Below are 18,637 nucleotides of genomic sequence, written 5' to 3'. Positions count from 1 at the left end.
GGGCCGGGCCGGGCCGTCCCCTCCCCTCCCCGCCCGTGGGCGGGCGGAGCCGGCGGCGCCGCGGGGCACCCATGGCGGCGGCAGCGGAACGCACGGACGAGCTGGTGCGGGAGTACCTGCTCTTCCGCGGCTTCACCGCCGCCCTGAAGCAGCTGGACGCCGAAATCAAGGCGGACCGGGAGAAGGGTTTCCGGGTGAGCGGCGACCGCGTCCCCGTTCCCGGCGGGGCGCTGGGCGCGGGTGCCCCCCGGGGAGGACGCGGTCCCCCGGCGGGCCGCGGGCGCCTCTCCGCGCTCCAGGGGCTGGGCGAGGGTAGCGGGCCTGGCGGCGGGGGGAGCCCTTGGAGCCCCGGCCCAGTGCGCTGGGCTGGGCTGGGCTGGGCGCCGGGGCCCGGCCGGCCGCACAGGCGGGACCCCCGCGTCTCGGAGACGCCCGGCCCGCTCTGCCGCCGCTCTGGGACGCGCAGCCTCCGGGCGGGGGCCGTAGCCGGATGAAGGCTCCCCTCCCGCTGGGCTCCGGAGCGCCGGCAGCGCAGGACAGGGGGCTCCATCACCTCGCCCGCCTTCCGAGCCAGGGGCTGCAGCTCCCGGCAGGCGGCCCGCGCCGCTGGCCAGCCCGGCCCTCTGTGGACCCTGCGTCCGACCTGGGACCCGCCAGCGGATTCTCGGCTTCGAGACGAGAAGAACGGAGGAGAACCGTGGACCGAGAGGGCAGGGAGACATTTCTTTGCCTGCATCTTTTCTCGGTCATGAGATTTTTATCCGGTAGCTTTGCAGCTCCGCTCTTTAGTTTGTATGTCTTGAGTACCAGCTGCCTTGACTAGCGTGTGGAAATAGGCACAAAATTTGCCAGTCTCAAAAACAGAGTTTCAGTTCTTCACGTGAACTTGTATTCCTGTAGCAAGTTTTAGGCACCGAATGTAGTGCTTTGAGCAGTCAGATTTTTCTTTGACTGGCAATATAAGCACTACTTTTATCATCAATAAAGCATGTTGCTTTTATTTTTTAAAAGCTCTTTTGCTAATGTGTAGAGGTCGGCAAATAGCTGACTTAATCGGAATTGTCCAAGAAGGGTCTGCTGGGGTCACAAACTTCAGTTTTCTATATCTGTAGGAAGCCACAGAGATAAAAGTTGGGTATGTCCTAACATACTGGCTCATGAGGGGAGAGCAAACCAGATATTAAACAACCTTAGTTTAATTTTATAGAGGATGGAGATTTTTCTCTTTTTGATGACTATCTCGGCCATCAGAAACCACTGAACAAAAAATCTATTCCCACACCACTATTCCACCTTATTCATGTTGCAGAAAAAAATTCCAAAGAGACATAATGACATGAAAAAAAAAATCCTTTTGCAAAATTTTATGGCTGCCCTGTTAGTAGATGATGTTACTAAAGATAAACACATTTCAAAGATTGCAGTGGAGCGGAGCTGAGTTCTTTCTGTTGGCTAAATGCAGGTATTTTTCCTTTTAGTCTAAAAATAATACTTTTTTTTTTAGGTGCTGCACTTGAGTTTTCAACATTTATTCATATTATTCATATTCTTCTTCTTCTTATTATTATTATTATTATAAACTGACTTTTGAAAGAGGTAGAAAGTTTTGCTTACTTGCAAAAAAACCCATCAATTGGGTTCAACAAAATGTGATATTTCTGTCGAAAGCTGTTTGGCTATGCTGTGTCATATTTCTTTTTCCTTCATTTGCAATGTGCTGCAGAGTGGAAGAATGCTAATACAAAATGCAGAGTGTTTCCAGGATTAGAAAACAGCTAATGGATAAGGATGGTACCGTACTACTTCCAAAGTTAAAGCTTCTCAGCACTAAGTTACGCAAAGTCTTGTGCCTCAAGAGCCCTCACGTGGCTGAAGTGTTCTCTGTTTTGCCCTCTTTAGGTGGATAAGATAGTGGACCAGCTGCAGCAGTTTGTTCAGAGCTACGATCTGGCTGCCCTGCGGGATTACTGGAGTTATCTGGACCGACGCCTTTTCAGCCGTTTGGAAGACGTGTATCGGCCAACAGTCAACAAGCTCAAAACCAGTTTATTCCGCTACTACCTTGTCCATGCTATTCAGGTAGTGTTTGATTTTTAGGCTTCTACTTTATAAAGATCCTGGTTTCTGAAAGCAAAGCAATAAGCTGCTCTTGTGAGCCTCTGCCAGACCTGCTGGATCAGGAACAAGCAATTTGTGTGTTGTGATCAGGAGTGTAGTGTGGAGTTTTATGCAGACTCACATGACAAGCTTGTGTGTGGGATAGGGAAACTCAGGCAAGAGGGAAACAGGGGAAAGCTGGGTGCAGGATACACTCATATAAAGACAGGTTTCCCTCAGAAAGGATAGGACTAGTTCAGTCCTGCTCAGTTAACTTAGATACTGGCAGAGAACACAAGGTTCAAACCAGAACAGACCAGAAATGTGGGAGAGAAAATGAATGCCTTTTTGCTTGCTTTGAATAGAACAGAAAATAATGAGCTTAAAAAGGAACAGAGATTTTTCTGTTCAAAACCTGGAAAATCAATGGATTATATTCTCCCCTTGATTCTTCTTGGTTCTCTTTCCTGACTGAAGATCTGGGTGTTGGTGGAGGAGTCAAAATCTAATGCATCTTTCCAGAAGTGTGTTTTTTCATGGTTTATTTTGCCATTGCTTACCCTTAGGTATGACAGTCCTGTCTGAATAATGTGTCAGATGGAAACCTTTTCAAGCTGCATCTGCTGTAGACTTGAGTAATTTGGATTGTACTTTGGTCCTGTGTATGAGTGCTCATATCAGTGCACTCTGCACTGGTTTAACTGGAAATCAGTGTGTTTGGTTCAACTGGTCTCAGCCTTTAAACAAGATTGTGGTGACCAGAAAGAAGGTTGGATTAAGTGCATTTGTGAGCTTCTAGCGTATTTGGGATTCTTTTGTTTCCTGATGAATCTGTAACTATCCACTTGTTTTGTCAAGGTGGCGAAAATAATTATTGTGTTCATAAGAAAAAGCAAATGTTCCTAGACCTAATGTGGTGGCGTTAACGGAAGTGTGAGCCCCGTTCTTTTTGCTGTGTTTCAGAATGGCCGCAATGACAAGGCGCAAGAGTTTTTCCTCAAGCAGGCCTCCGAGCTCCAGAACCAGGCAGAGTGGAAGGATTGGTTTGTCCTGCCCTTCCTCCCTGCTCCAGACTCCAACCCCACCTTTGCTACCTATTTCTCGCGCCAGTGGGCAGATACGTTCATCGTGTCTCTGCACAACTTCCTGAGCGTCTTATTTCAGTGCATGCATATCCTTTTTTGCAACTAAGAGTTAAATCTCCCTTGCCCTGGTGTTACACTTTCAACAGTCATGCCAAGGATATAGTACTGTAGAACTTCCTGCTTTCAGGTGACTTTTTACAGCCAAGACTTAATAGAAAGTTAGTGTTTACCAGAGGATGTTGGAATAGTTACTGCTCAATTATCTGACAGTATTTTGTATTCCCTGGTCAAAACAATTGTGGTCATTGATGATGCTGAATCACTGTTATGCTAGTGACCAAAAATCTTGTGCACATCTTCTTCTGAAATGGTGTTACTTTTGCTTGACATAGTACAAAACAGGCATACAACCTTGGGTCATAATCCATAACTGTACTGGCCTCTTCTGTTAGAGCCTTCTTTGGGTACATTATGTTCAACATTGCCTAGTGACAACTCATTCTAATTGAGCCATTGATTGTTGGCAGAAATATGTTTTTTTGCCCCACACTACAGAGTTCTGTCTTACTTGTTCGGTGATGGGCAGGCTTATGCTGTAGCTGGAATACAACTCATCTTGACCTGTTTCTTTGGGGTACAGTAAAGGGTACAGTAGAGCAGTACTGTCTTGCCCTCCACTTCTGACTCTGAAAAGAAATAATCTAAAAATCCTTGCAAAGTCCACGTAAAATAGTTTGTGCGACAGCAAAGTAAAAAGTTGACTTAAGTAATTAAGCTGTTGCTAATCTTCTGGTCATGCACATGCTTTTTGCTAATTGTATGGACTGGGCAGCTTTATTTTTGCTGATAAATGGCTGGTATGGAGTGCTGGCTTTTAGATTTAAGCCAGCTGCACACAAGTTATTGCTTTGATTTTCTTTAACATTGCTTACCAGTTCCAGTCATACTGAACTTTGAAGCTGAATGTCTCAGGAGCAGTCTCATACAAGAGGAAAATGAATCGTTGCGGCATAAGGTCAGAACTGAGATCGCTCTTTAGCTGCTGACTGTGTGATGTGAGCTTTGTAAACTTGATTCCATCCATCTGAGAACATTGTAACTCTTCTGCTTGGTGCAGTTACTCTAAGGCAGATTGTTTAAGTATTTTGTTTTATTTTGATTTCTCTTTCAATTGTCTCTAGCAACCTTTGGGTTGTGATCATATGGTGAAATGTGTGTTTAGGATATTCCTGTCCCTCTGCTGGAGGTGATTGTATCCCCTCCCTGTGCTGTCTGACAGATGACTGAATACTATACAAACTCTTTTTCTGTTACACTGCAAAGTCAAAACAAGGTGAAACTGGTGGCAGGTTAAGGGTGTATGTTGTAGTTATACAATGGGTTGGAAGGGATGTATGGATGATTTTGTGAATACTATTCGGTCACTTCCAGATTTTAGCTGATAGAGCAATAGAAGCAATAGAAACAGGCAGTAAATTCTGGCAAAGAGACAGAAACTGCTACTTCTGATGTGGCCCCTTCAACCATGTTTGATATTCACTTAAAGCAATTTAGATCATCTAATGGAAATGTTGTGAATGTCTGTTTCCCAGCTCCAGATCTTACCCTAAACCATAAGAAGGGTCTTTTGGTTCAAAATGTTGCCCAGCTCTATGTCTTGTTTGACAGTATCATTAGCAGATACTTAGGGAAAAGGTGTAACACATGTCAGTAATTTCCAAGTATAACTTCTAGTAGAGAAATTTGTAAAATATGCAGTTTAAGAACTTTCTGAACTATAGATCACATGTGGTTGATCACATACAAGTAGGAAGGCTTATTCATGCAAGCAGAACTTTAATTTCACTTCCTCAAACATACCAAGAAAAGCTCTTTCTGTATAAATACTTCAGTAAAGTTTGTGCTTTATCTCCTGTGTTACAAAACATTGTTGTATGTTGTGTTTCCTGTCTGCACTGTTTTAATAGCTGTTCAACACTGTCCCAAAAATTCAAGTAAAATAAAATAATTTATTTCAAAAAGGAGGTAATTCTTGGGGAAAAAAACCCCAAGATTTGTCACTGTGTATGGAGTTAGTGGGTCGGTCAACATTGACAGGAGGGTTCTGAAAAGATGGTCAGTGGATAGGGAGAGAGGACAAGGTATGTTTTGAAATAGAGCTCTATTATTTACTCAAGTTTTGTACTCTCTACTTTGTCACACTAAAGCTATGGTTTGTGTTTTGCACATTGGCTGATACAATTTGCAGACGGGGGTAAGAGTTTTCTGGCAAATCAACAGAAGTAAAACTAGACTTTCCCTTTTAGTCAACTTGTCAGGTCAGAGGGGGAACCAGCTACCTCTAGAATACAGGTTTTAAAAAAGGATGCCAATAAATATTGAATTTTACGCTAGCTGAAATTAAGTAGTGATTCTGTTTCATGTTGCTGAAACAATGCAAATACATAAATAGAAAGCTAGATTTCTAAAGCTCATATTTCTTCCTGTATTTTCTTTCCTTAAATACTGTGTTAAAAAGAAAAATAAATATATCTGAAAAACAAAGGTACAGAAACAGAAAAGCCTGAGGAACTCTTTGTGTGAGTAAGAGTCACAGGCATAAACCACATATGTTCCAGAAAGCTGCATCCTGAGGTTCCTCTCTGCTAAAGGGAAAAAAAGATGGGTGTTCTTTCTCCATAATGTGGGGATTAATCTCACTGTCATGCTTGGGAAGGAGTTGCACAGAGTATGGAGCTGGATTTCAGGGTGACCTGGTTTCACTGATCTTGGTGCACCCTGCCAGTTCAGCAAACCCTTGGCTGTGGGAAGAAGATTACCTTGTGGGCTCTGTGCCTGCAGTGCCCTGGCCTCAAACCGCCCGCATGGAGAGGGACTGGTAAGCTCTGCCCTGCCCAGCTCTTGTTTCCCAGCACCACTAATGTCCCCACAGTGACAGCCCAAGAGAGGAGTGAAGGGTTTTAAGTAGGCTCCAGTTTCATGTGTGTAAGGTACTGATTGTTTTGACTGATTGGGCTAATGTGGTGCTCAGCTGGTCAGAGCAACTTTTTTCCTTCTCCACCCTTCTAGAGCTGTTGAAATAAAAGGAGTAAACAGCTTCAGTGAGTGGGAAGGAGGTGAATCTCAGTGACCCTGTGTTTACTTGGCTCTTTTCTCCTGTTGTAGCTGTTTGCTCTGCAGGCTGAGTCCTCCCGCATGAAGAAAGAGGAACTGGAGGTGGAACAAACAGTTATGCATCACAAGTTGCCTGCATATGTGGCCAACATGGATCGACTAGGGGACTCTGAACTGTGAGTGCCTGCAGGAGAAGAGCTGGGGACAGGCTCTGCTGCTTTTGTTGGGTCAGAGAGGTTCCTGGAGGGTCATTTCCATGCCCCTTGCCCTGGGATTCAGTGCAGAAATTATGGTGACCTAAGTAGGTGTAATAGAATTCATGATGGGTGTCTCTCCCATTATTTGGGAGGTTCTTGCAAACCAGTGAGAGCCCAAGCACACATGGAAGTGATTCTGCTCTGCTGTCAGCATTGCACCAAGGTGTTCTGGGCATCTAGGGCACTGTAGCAATGCAGTACCTGCAGTATTGCTCAAATGAAGCAGATTGTCTCTTGATTCCAATTTACTTGAGTGCCTGCAGTGCCATAGGTGAATGCCCTGTGTTGTTTTATAGATACTGTTACTGTATGACCCAAAGGGATTCTTGTTACACAGGGATGTTTTCTTGCTTTTGCAAAGTCAAGGGAAAAGGAACTTCTCTTCTGTGAGGCTCAGTTATGCACAGAATTCCCCATGAACTTGCTTCAGTTAAATGTGCATTTTATGGCTACCTGTACTTTGTGCCTCTTTCTGGAAATTAGGCAACATACACAGTTGAGACAGCTTCTTTAACTGTTATTTTTTTATCCCAGGACAGGAATAGGATTGATTAAATTATCCAGTGACAGATAGAAGTTGTTGCAGGTACCACACGCAAAATGTTCTAATCTAAAATTTGACTGATTAAATAGACTTAAGTGTCTATTCAACTACCTTGATAAGTGCTTTGCAGTCTTTGCACAGGACAGGCTACAGAGTTTAGTTTGTGATATGTTTTTTTTAACTGTGTGGAAAGCCCTGATGCTATCTGTGTGTATGGAGGAGTGTGATATGAGGGATGAGGTAATTTAGTTATTTTTGTCCATTTGACAAAATGTTTGACAAAATTGTTTGTATTTATTTTTGTCCATGTAAATTAGAAAAGCTTGCCTAAGAAGTGGCCTTTCTTGCATGTGCAAATTGTCTCTTAGTCTGGGGGCCAGTTCTGGTTGCTTATTTTTGTGTCTCTGCTTAAGCCAAAGCCCATCTTTGGCAGACCAGTTCAATCCTTGAAGAGTGGATAGAGATAGTGAGGATTATTGTATTCCCCTTGCCCTTGCTGCCACTCTGCTCTCAGAGGAAGCTGTAGCAGAGTGAGGTGAGACAGTTAATGTTCTGGGAAGCAGCTGCTGCTCTTGGCATTGTGGACTGAGAAGGGAGGTGTTTATAATCATAGAAAGGGGCTGTAGCTCTCTTATTTTCTTTGGGTCTGAATTTTGAGATATTGAGGGCCTGTGCTGTATAATTATTAAATATGATTTGCTGATTATCAAATGGTGTTCAGTGAAACATTGGATGCTGAATGTCTCTCGAAGTAGTTCTGTTTTATGCTTTGAATTAGGAGTCCCATCTGAGTAAGTTCTACAGAAATCTGAATTCCCCTGCCTTTCCCTTAGGGTTTTTTCTAAACAAACCAGATGCAGCAGAAAGAGTTTAAGGCTACAAGGGGATTCAGCAACAGTTTGAGCTCACTATCTCAGTGGCATTTTTGAGAAGTGAGATTTTGGTTACAGTGACTATAATGACCTGCTCTAGGCACTAACAGGATATTTTCCAATAGTTTTTTACTGCATAGTGGTGCACTGGCTTGGAAACGAACGTCTGTCTTCTAGTTGTTCAGACAACTGCCACTTCACTAACTGGGTGGTCTTTGCTCAGGTTGCCTCACTACATTTGCATACTCTATTTGGTGGTGTTTTGTTTTTTTCATTAGTGATATGACCTGCAATCAGAGGAGTACAGCACATTCTCTTCAGTCCCGGGGAGGCTTTCTGTCCTCTTTTCTCTCCCAAAGTAAAAAGGGCCCTTCCAGACCAGCCCATTCCAGTGGGGCTTCTTCAATGCAGACTGGCAGTATGCTGCTAGGGAAGAAAGAGCCCACAAATCACCAGGTAATTCTTGGCTGAAAGTTGCTCAGTCTCCAAGGAGTTAATTTGCAGCATGGCACTGCTCCAAGCTTTTGCTTCCACCTGAAAAATTAAATGTCCTTTCCTGCCTTGCAAATGCATGCTGGGCTTGAATGCAGCACGAGAACAGCTATTATCTTCTAAGAGCTTGTGGAGCCCTTGAAGGTGCTTGGTTGCTTTTCTCCTTCTTTTGCTATTTGTTCTGCACCCTACTGGAAGCATAACTTTGCCCAATCACTTCTCTGCCTTCCAGAGTGCCAAAGGAAAAGAAGGAACAGTGAGCTGTAAGGACGGGAAGAGCCACTTCAGTGGTTTAGGGGCAGGCGAGTCCAGTTCCCTGCAGCAGCGGCAGAAGCGCTTGCAAGAGCATGGGAAAGAAAGGAAGGAACTGTTGTCAAAAGGGACCTTCCAGGTACTGCACGGCAAGGCTGGGAAGCAGAAGGCTTGTGTATCTGTAAAACTAAGTGGTAAAACAAATGCAAGTGTTTCTTTTAGGCTTTGGAATTGCTGGGCAGAAATAAGTGTATCAAAGGTGAAGGTCTGTAGTTAATCAACTCCTTCTGCACTTGGTTTATTTCTGTGTCCCTGGGAGTTAATCAGTATTGGGATTTCAAATGGAAGAAGAACTGTCTTTTGTCTCCATGTTTTTCAGCAGCCTGGTGCTGAGGCTTCATTAATGTTGCATTCATTTTTAATGGTTATGTTCAACTACCTTGTTAAAATCCCCATTCCTCAGTGGTAGAACTTGGCTCACTCATCCAGCCAAAGTGAGTTCTCTTCCTGTAGGTTCTTATGTTGATTTTTGCAGGCTTTGTGTGGGGCAATGAAAACTAATAGAAAACTTTCCTTGATAGGAATGGAAGTTTCTTTCCTAGCAACATTTGCTTTTTGGAGTTTTTTGTACTTTATTGTCACAGTTTTGCCTGGGGGTATGCCCTGCTTTAAAATCTAATGGAAGAATAAAACTGTGTCCTGGATTTTAACTGCTGAAGGTCAGCACACTACTTCTGTTCACCTGTGTGTTGTCTGGCTTTTAGCAGCCATGTTGTCAAAAAATACGGAGCACAGGCAGCATCTCAGCTGTTGTTGTTTTGTCTGTATGAGACGTTGTGCCTCCTGGAGAGACAGTGCTGAGGGACTGTTGCCCATTGGTCAGTGTGTGACAGTTCTGTGTGTGGGAGTGTTGTTTAAAGAGATGTTCCTCTATCACTCATCATTCAAGGCCTTGAGAGGACTTTTTATTCATGGTTCATCTAAAACACTTTCAGCATTGGTTGGAAAATTGCAAAGCCTGATTTCCCAATAAGTTTCCTATGACTTTCATTTTTCTACATTGTCCCAGGTTAGGGCAGTGTTTTTTGAGCTGTCTAAAGATTGGTCCTTGTGCTCTTGGGGAAGCTTGATACACTTAACTTCCTTTTGTATTAAGCATATGAGAAAAAAGGAAACTGAAAGGTGTCACTGTTTCTTTCACACTGGTGTCACTCACTGGTTGTTACGTCCCCACACTAACCAGCAGAATAATTCTTGTATTTATTTCCCAATCTTTTCCAGCTCTGATTTCAGATGATTTGATTATGCAGTGCTTGATCCATTGGTCCTGATGATAAGCTACTGTAAATTAGTCAAGCATGTGCTGGACAGAACAGGAACTCATAACCACCAGTACTGTTTTGGGGACACTTAATTTTCAGAGGATGGTTTATCAAAAGAATGCTTGCAGATGATTTACCACCTTATGTGCTGTATCTGCTTCTTGTTCAACTTCTGGTGGCAAGGGAAAGCTAAGCTGCTTTCAAATATTTCTGCAGTGTAGATCTTGTCTCATCCAGATGCTGTCACCTCCTAAAACTCCATTTGTTCTGTTTGCCCTGTCAAATAGGGTTTTAAGCTTTTGGACTCGTGTGTCAGCTCTACTGTTATCATCAGTCAGTTGGCTGCAGTGGTGGCTCCAGTGTGCACAACCTAAATCTCTGGCAGTTGAAAATAATCCATCCACTGGGGCTTGAGAGCCAAGTTTTTGTGCAAGTTTGCTGAGCTGCATATTATACAGACTTAACTTATATTGCTGAATGCAGGAATTCCTTGAAATATGTTAATTGACTTGTGAATCTGTGCTCTAATGGCATGTAAATGGGCCTCTGATATTGGCTGAGGTATGCTAGAAATGTGGTTATTTTAATTCTTACAGAAAAGTGTAGAGCTGGGCACATGGAGTGGGATGTAAGGGACTCAACAGCTAAGCAGGTCATATTAAATAGTGCAATTGTGCAACACATGGTCCTTGTACTCAGAAAGGTCCCTGGCAGAACATTGGGCTGACAATGCTTCTATTTTGTTGCAGCTTCTTTTTTTTTTTTTTTTTTTTTCTCCCAGCAGGCTGGGGTAGCTGAGGAGCTTGATATGGAGCTGCTTCCTTGTATTTCACACAGGATTTCTTCCTTCAGGGCCAAAGTGCTGAGAAGAAAACAGATACTAACATAGCTGAGGCAGAACCGTGCTCAGAGCTGCATGCTGAGCAAACAGAGACTTCAACCAAAATGCCTGGCAGCAGTGCAGAGGCTGTGGGGGTTCGGCAGGAACAGCCTTTCATCGTCCTGAGCCAGGAGGAGTATGGGGAGCACCATTCATCCATCATGTACTGCAGGTAATGCACTGGCAGAAGAGAGCTGTCTTGTAGAGGCCTCTGCAGAAGGATCAGCTGTGTCTGACCTCTTTCTCCCAGCCTCTGTTCTGTCCAGCACACTGGACATGTACTCAGTTGTAGGGCAGTCAAGTCAGTGTGACTGAAAATAGCATGTAGCTTGTGCAGTGAGAATGGACAGAGATTTTTGTGATCGGGCAGTACTAGCCAGAAAGAAACTCCCTTGGAAAGCAGGTATTGCTTAAGGGCATTATGCTTTGTGTCTGGAGCTTAGTGCACTTTGTTGTGCCAATTACTGTGAAGTGAGCAGAAATGCGGTGCAAAGAAGTTCTAATTTCTGCAGAAGGAGCTGGTGTGTGGCCAGGAAAGGAAGGATTAGTAGGTTGCATCTGAGAATTTGAGGGAGAAAAATATCCCATCAGTTTCATTCTACACACAGGGTTGATTGTTCTGGACGGAGGGTGGCCAGCTTGGATGTGGATGGGGTCATCAAAGTCTGGTCTTTTAACCCCATAATGCAAACAAAAGCTTCATCCATTTCCAAATCTCCATTGCTGTCCCTGGAATGGGCCACCAAGCGCGATCGGCTGGTGAGTAGTCTGCGTGTGGAAGCACAGCAGATGATTTGGGGCTGTGTTGCCACGTGTTGCACATTCACTTCTAGACAGCTGTGCTGTGGATAAGACTGGGGCAGCAGTTATTTTCCACTTTCAGTGGGAAACAGGGAACCAAAGCCTCTAGGGTCTAAGAAGAACTAGAGTGGGGAATGTACACTCTGTATTGAGCAAGGAGTTCACCACCACTTGCCCTGAAACAGAAATTCCCAAGCTGCAGTGTGGGTACAGCTGCAGGATAGAAGTAGTGCCTTTGAGAGAAATGCCTGTCTCCACACGGATCACACAGCAACTTGTACAGACAGGCAGAGGCAACTGAGTACAACAGCCTGTGGGAGGCCTGCAGCAGAGAGCTGTGGAGCTTTACTCATACCCTGAGCCAGCAGCAGAGGAGGGGAAACAGGGTTGCGGGGGTGGCATTTTACTTGTGCTGGTGTGAAAAAAGCTCCATGTCCAGGTTTAAACTGGTGTCCTAAGAGCTGAGGGTTTGTGTGTGCATAAGGAGCTTGGAGCTTGTTTAAATAACACGGCAGTTTAAATGTTTCCTATATCCCTTTTTCTCTAGTTCTGTTACCAGAGAGGAACCTTAAAATATATGCATTCCTTTGAGTCCTAAAACTGTTGCTAGTGTTCCATGCCCTCCCTTGGCAGATACAGGGCTGTATGAGAAGGCTGGCCTACAAATGAGGCAGTATTTTTTGCGTTTTGGCACTGACAGTGCGTGGCTTGCTAACCCCAAAATGCCACCTGTGAAGAGCTGGTGCTACAGCTTGTCTCTTCTTTTGCTTTTAGAAAGCAAGTTGTTGATGCAGTTGTTGTGCTTTGTTTGTTGTGTTGATGTTTCTTCTGCTTTGTGGAATTTATTTCCTTCTTGCTAACAAAAGATTCTTCATTCTGAAATTCATGTAGGATTCACCAGCAAATTAGGCACTGAAGTGACAAAGATCTGGCTTGCTCAATTTTCTTTTATAATGCATCTCTCCATGACTTAAATTTTAATTGAAAGTGTAACACCACTGATAAAGCACGTGTGAGCTCTTTGGGGTGAAAGGAGTTGGCTTGCTTTTTCTCTTTAGCACACAGTTAACAATCATAAGCTTCTCTTTCCTTGGACCCCTAGATATTGAGACTCCATACATGTTTTGCATCCTATAGGGCTGAGCCATGACCTGGAAAGCGGTGTTCATCCCACCTTGGGGCCTATTAGATTTTTTTCTTTCTGGGAAGCAGGGTTTTTACTCTGACTTCTGTGGCTTTGAGGGAGTCCTTCTCAGTGTGATTGCACAGGAAGACAGGATGTACCATAATGGAGCAATATTTAGTCTGAATGCATAATTAGAAAAAAAAAATTACTAAGTCTTGGTGGTTGTTGGCCAGCATCATTGTACTGCTCACTCACACTCTTTCCATCTATTTCCTTGCTGGTTTCAAGCTATTGCTTGGCAGTGGGGTTGGGACGGTTCGTCTTTATGACACAGAAGCAAAGAAGAATCTCTGTGAAATCAGCATTGATGAAGACATGCCCAGGTAACTCTGGAATACTGATTTTTAGAAGTAATGTAAATAAATGTAAATCAATGGTGTTGATTTTAATAGTGAATATCTCAGTGTTGCTGCTGCTTTTCTGCAACTTCAGGACTATACAGTCTTCATCTAGAGGGCAGTCCTTGCCTGAGCATAAAACAAAACTGCTCAGTTAAATGGGAGGCACTCAAAAACTAAGCACATGAATCCTGCCCTCCTTCACAGGGCGCCCTCTCTTGTGGGGTCTTAATGGGAGAGCTCATAGGTGAGTGTTTTGCTTGAGGCAGCTGCAGGAGAGAGGTTCAGACCATGTGCCTGTGTTTCAGGATCCTCTCGCTTGCCTGCAGCCCAAGTGGCGCCTCCTTCGTCTGCTCTGCAGCAGCCCAGAGCCTCGTCTCCCATATTGACTTCTCAGCAATCAACTCTGGGGGCAAAAGCATGAACCAAGTTCCTGGGAAGCTGCTACTGTGGGACACTAAGACAATGAAGCAGCAGGTACTTGCTGGGTTTCTTTCTCAGTGTGCTTGCTGAGAATGTCTTCTGTTTCAATGTGTAGGAGCCCTCTTTCTAAATATTGCTGATTTTCTTTTCAACACCCTTCTTTTTCCTCCTTCCTCCTTTCCCCTCTGTCAGGATAAAAATAAATTATATAAGTAGCTGCTGGATTGGGTGAAGTTTTTTTGTTTTATTGGTGTGTTGGAGTTTTTCTGAGGAAATCTTCAGAATAGTCCATGGCCTTGTTTTTATCCTGGCTGCACAGTTTGTGACTGGAAATATCCCAAATGAATTGAATGATGCTTTGCTCAGGTTTTCTCCAGTTGAGCTGTACCGAAGGGTTTTTGTTGCTGCTCTTGCCTTTGCCTTCCGTGTTTTTAAGTGAAGTGCTGTCCCTGACATGTAGGAGAAAGCAACATTCTAATGCCTGCCAGAAGCTGGTTTTGCAACCTTGAGGCCATGGCCAAGAAAGCTGTGGCTTGGCTGAGGTGAATTGCTGGTTTAGTGTGACAGTAAAATGCTGCTGCCAGACTTTGAAGTCTGTAGTCATTAGAGGTGTAGGGCTCCAAACCAGAGTTCTTGTTACTAAATACCATCTTCCTTTCTTTCTTTCTTCCTTCCCCTGGACTTCAGCTTTTCAGCACCCCCAGGTCCATTTCTCAGCATTAATGCAGATTTTCCCTTCCAGCTGCAGTTCTCCCTGGAGCCTGAGCCCATTGCTATTAACTGCACAGCCTTCAACCACAACGGCAACCTTCTGGTCACCGGGGCTGCAGATGGGATTGTTCGTCTCTTTGGTACGGTGGAAGGGGACCTGGGGTTGAGCCAGCTGTGAGGCCAGGACTGGCATCTGGGCTTGTGTCACAAGTGGTGTGGCCTGCAGGACAAGGGAAGTGATTGTCCCCCTGCACCTGGCACTGCTGAGGTTGCACCTCAAACTTTGTTCACTTTTGGGCCCCCACTATGTGAAAGACATTGAAGGGCTGGAGTGTGTCCAAAGAACAGAACCAAAGCTGGTGAAGGGAGTGGGGCACGTGAGGAACGGCTGCAGGAGCTGGAGTTCTTTAACTTAGGGAACAGGAGACTGAGGGGACACCTTACTCTTTCCACAATTACCTGGAAGGAAGTTGTAGCCAGGTGGTGGTCAGTCTCTTCTCCCAGGTAACAAGGGATTAGACAGGAGGAAACAGTCTCAAGCTGAATCAGGGGAGATTTAGAATGGATATTAGGGAAACTTCTGTCCTCAAATGGATTGTCAAGCACTGCTGGAGCAGGCTGCCTGGGAAAGTGCTGGAGTCATCTTCCTTGGAAGTATTTAAAAGATGTTATGGATCTGGCACTTAGGAATATAGTTTAGTGGTACACTTGGCAGTGTTAAAGTAACAGTTGGGCTTGATTATTTTGGAGCTATTTCCTAACTTAAATGTTCCTGTGCAACTGAGTAGTGAGGTGGCCCCAGTCCTCATCTGGCTGCCCTTAGCAGGGAGGCAGCTGTAGGATAGGCTTGGAGACCAAGGTGGAAGCTATTGTCTCCACAGGAGCTCTCAGGAGTGAATTGACATAGACTTTTTCTGGAAGACATTGGCTGGGGACCCAGGTAATGCTGCTGGATTTGTTGTTTCTCTTCTGCTGAAGAGGAGAGTGAATTTCCCCTTAAGCCAAGTGGTCTCGTGCTGTGCCAGGTAGCAGCTGAGTCGTGAGGAAAGCAATTAATGTGAGACCATCCATTTAAATGCAAGGGCTTCACATCAGTCCTCCTCCTTGGAACAATTTCTGTTTCTCATGTTTTTGTCCTCTTCAGCCTGTCCTTGCAATAAAGGCAGTTTAGGCCTCCTACCTTTGAATGGGGAATGTGCTTCTGGCACAGGTGGAGGCAGCAGTCCCAGGTCTTTGGGAGGACAGAGCTGTCAGCAGCTTGGAGGATGGGTAGGATAACAAGGGAAGGAGGAGGAGTGCCAGTGGTGCTTGGATGCAGAATGCCTGCAGTTGACAGTGAGCATGTGAGCAGCCCTGTGAAGTTGAGTAGTTATAGACAATGATTTTTGTGGCCAAAGTGAAAAGCGGGAGTATAGGCACAGGGTGCTGGGACTGGATTGGCTCCCCCTGGCTGGTTTGGAGGGCTGTCACCGAGACCTCAGGAACATAAAAGGCCTCCCTCTCTTTACCCGAGCTCTGTGTGAGTACGAGGAGTGTTCAGTACTGGTTCTCCCCTCAGATATGCAGCAGCATGAGTGCGCCATGAGCTGGAAGGCACACGATGGGGAAGTCTACTCCGTCGAGTTCAGCTATGATGAGAACACAGTCTACAGCATAGGCGAGGATGGCAAGGTAGGCTATGGATGACCTCCTGCTGGTCAACTGGCAGAGAGATCACTTCTGGAGTCTTCTCCATATGGTGGAAACAATTGTAAAAATACTCTCAGATTCTGGATGAAACGTGGGCTGCTAACTGCAGTCTTAGGTGTGCAGTAACACTGTGCTCCATACAATCTGCAGAGAGTGGCTGAAAAATGTGTCAATAGTTGGAGCTGTCTTGGACCTTGTGTGCGAATCCTACTGTTTGTGACATCCCTTTCCTAGATAGTCCATGTAAGGATGACCTTTCTCTGCCTCTGAGATCACCACATTTGAGATCTGGAATTCACAGGGAAGCACATCCTTGACCACTTTGCGTAAATCTTGTCAGCAGCTCCCTGTTGTTTATAATAAACACTTCAATTTCTGCAGTTCCTCAGTTTTCAGCTGTAGAAGTGTGGCTCAGGGAGAGACCTTGGCTGAGGAGTTAAGCAAGTTCTCACCAGCATACTGCATGCAGTGTGGAAGGACACATAAGTAGTAGTGCTTGAGCAAGGCAGGGCATATCTTAGTCTGGATAGAAGGCACTCTTACAGCCTTTGCAGCCTGTGTTTTATTAATATAGACACTTACATATAGATGTTAAAATACCATCTTCTGTTTGTGAGGAATACCCACTTTTTTGCTTAAAAGCAAGAAAAGGCAACTCTACTTGCATCCCAGTTAATTTCATTTTAGGCTTTTGTCATCTCTTTTTCTCATTCTAGTTTATTCAGTGGAATATCCATAAAAGTGGATTGAAGGTGTCTGAGTATGACCTTCCCAGGGAAGCTACAGGTCCTTTTATTCTGTCTGGGTACAGTGGCTACAAGCAAGTCCAGTTCCCAAGAGGACGGCTTTTTGCTTTTGACTCTGAGGGCAATTACATGTTGACGTGTTCTTCTACTGGGGGAGTAATTTTTAAGGTAAGTCTGTGAAGTGGAGGGGAGTACTCTTAAGTATCCATATGGCTCCTGTTGATTACAAGGGTGCAACAGCAGCCTCTGGAAGTTCTTAAGCAGCAGGTACCCATCCTTGCTCTGTCAAAGTTACTGCTCAGTTTCACACTGTGCATTTTAGCAGTGTGTGGTGTACAGCAAGTGTTTGGGTCCTATAGCTGGAGTATTTGTGCTCCTTCTTGAAGCTTAGTTTTTAGTGTCCAAGTGCCTTGGATAAAGTTTTAATTAGTTTTCTAATATATGGATGCATGCCAGTTCAGTGTAAAATGTATGAATGTTGACTGGTGCTCATGTTCAATCTGCCTTCTGTACCTGCTAGAATTCTCTAGATTCTCTAGATAGATAGACAGATAGATACCTGCTAGATTCTCTGTTAGACCCAGCCTGATTCTCTTCCCTTACTCTGTACTAAAATCAAACAAAGGGTAAGGCTCAATGGTTCTGAGTGCTCAAATTTCTGTGCTTCAGTAACAAGTGTTACTGATCACATGCCTATGCTTTTGCAAGGCAGGTTAGATGGAATTTTTACTTTGCATCTGGGGCACTGTAGAGTACCTGAACTAAGAATGAGCTATAGCTTAGGCTTATGTGCTTCTCGTCAGTGTATGCTCTTAGCCTGCCTTGTTCAATTACTGCAGTTCAGCTGATGTCAAAAGTTGAGCTGCTTGAGAACACATGCTTCTGTAGCGAGACTGGAAGCTCCCTTTCTTGTCTGTGCTACACACATCTCAGTATCTCTCTGATTTTCTGCTTACTTATGCATGCTCTTAGAGATAGAGAGTCTTTATTAGGCTTTGGCTTGTCTTGTTGGGTGCATTGCCCCTGCTGCAGAAACATACTTCCTTAAAGTCTTATGCTTTCCTTCTTTTTAGTTAAATGGTGAGGAAAAGGTTCTGGAGAGCTGCCTTTCCCTGGGAGGACACCGAGCTCCTGTTGTCACAGTGGATTGGAGCACAGCCATGGACTGCGGGACCTGCCTCACTGCTTCTATGGATGGGAAAATTAAATTAACAACCTTACTGGCTCAAAAGTCTTAACCTGGACACTACTGAAGGGGGAAAGCGCAATAGACTTGACAAAACCAGTGTTAACTCACAGGAACAAACTGCATGGGAGAGAAGGCAAAGCAAAGTCCCTCTTCTCATTGTAGCTTTTGCCTCTTGATAAATATGTTTGCCAAACCACTGTGCAACAGAATGCCAGTATGGACCTGGATCAGTGGCAGCACTGAAAAATAAGTCTCCACTAACCCATTGTGGCAGCTGGACTTCCCTCTGTTAGGGAGTCTTGAGTAGCACGTGGCTAAAAGGCTGTGGTCACGTCAGGGTTCTGCAGAAGAAGGTGAGGCTGGAGGAAGCAAGCATGAGGCAGCACAGTGCATGATGACTCAAACTGGAAAGGCTGATAAGAAACCAGAGTGCTCTTTGGGTATAACATTTGTTGTTATGATTTTGTTAGTTTGTTTTTATTTGGTTTTTTCCATAAAAAGAAAATATTCCCTTGTATTTGAACTTTATGCTTTGTTCAGCAGTTGCTGCAAAACATGGAGGGTGGTGAGAGCAGGGATGTGCCAAGTCTCCTGCATGCAAAAAAGCCCTTATGTTTTCACCAGGTGCTTCCAGCACCA

At 44.7% G+C, this 18,637-nt stretch overlaps 1 protein-coding gene across 3 annotated transcripts; it reads left to right on the top strand.

Moving 5' to 3' along the window:
- Window positions 1–20: 20 nt before the first annotated feature.
- WDR91 (WD repeat domain 91) lies at window positions 21–18,513 on the top strand. 3 transcript variants are annotated; one of them, XM_086885781.1, is made up of 15 exons: window positions 21–194; window positions 1,900–2,079; window positions 3,061–3,268; window positions 4,115–4,197; window positions 6,348–6,472; window positions 8,248–8,425; window positions 8,694–8,852; window positions 10,888–11,087; window positions 11,524–11,674; window positions 13,131–13,225; window positions 13,549–13,717; window positions 14,406–14,514; window positions 15,933–16,045; window positions 16,780–16,977; window positions 17,883–18,513. In XM_086885781.1, exons 1-15 carry the CDS (start codon window positions 72–74, stop codon window positions 18,045–18,047), a joined length of 2,256 nt encoding a protein of 751 aa, XP_086741907.1. In that variant the 5' UTR covers window positions 21–71; the 3' UTR covers window positions 18,048–18,513. The 3 variants fall into 3 exon arrangements, with proteins under 3 accessions (XP_086741907.1, XP_086741906.1, XP_023784272.1); XM_086885780.1 differs by lacking the exon at window positions 21–194 and adding an exon at window positions 641–745; XM_023928504.2 differs by lacking the exon at window positions 21–194 and adding an exon at window positions 1,714–1,791.
- The last annotated feature ends 124 nt before the right edge of the window (window positions 18,514–18,637 follow it).

Source organism: Cyanistes caeruleus, chromosome 4 (genome assembly GCF_971803275.1).
Source record: "Cyanistes caeruleus chromosome 4, bCyaCae1.hap1.1, whole genome shotgun sequence".
Lineage (NCBI taxonomy): Eukaryota > Metazoa > Chordata > Aves > Passeriformes > Paridae > Cyanistes > Cyanistes caeruleus.
Note: the sequence above shows the minus strand (reverse complement) of the source record. Positions and strands in the feature narration are given on the sequence as shown.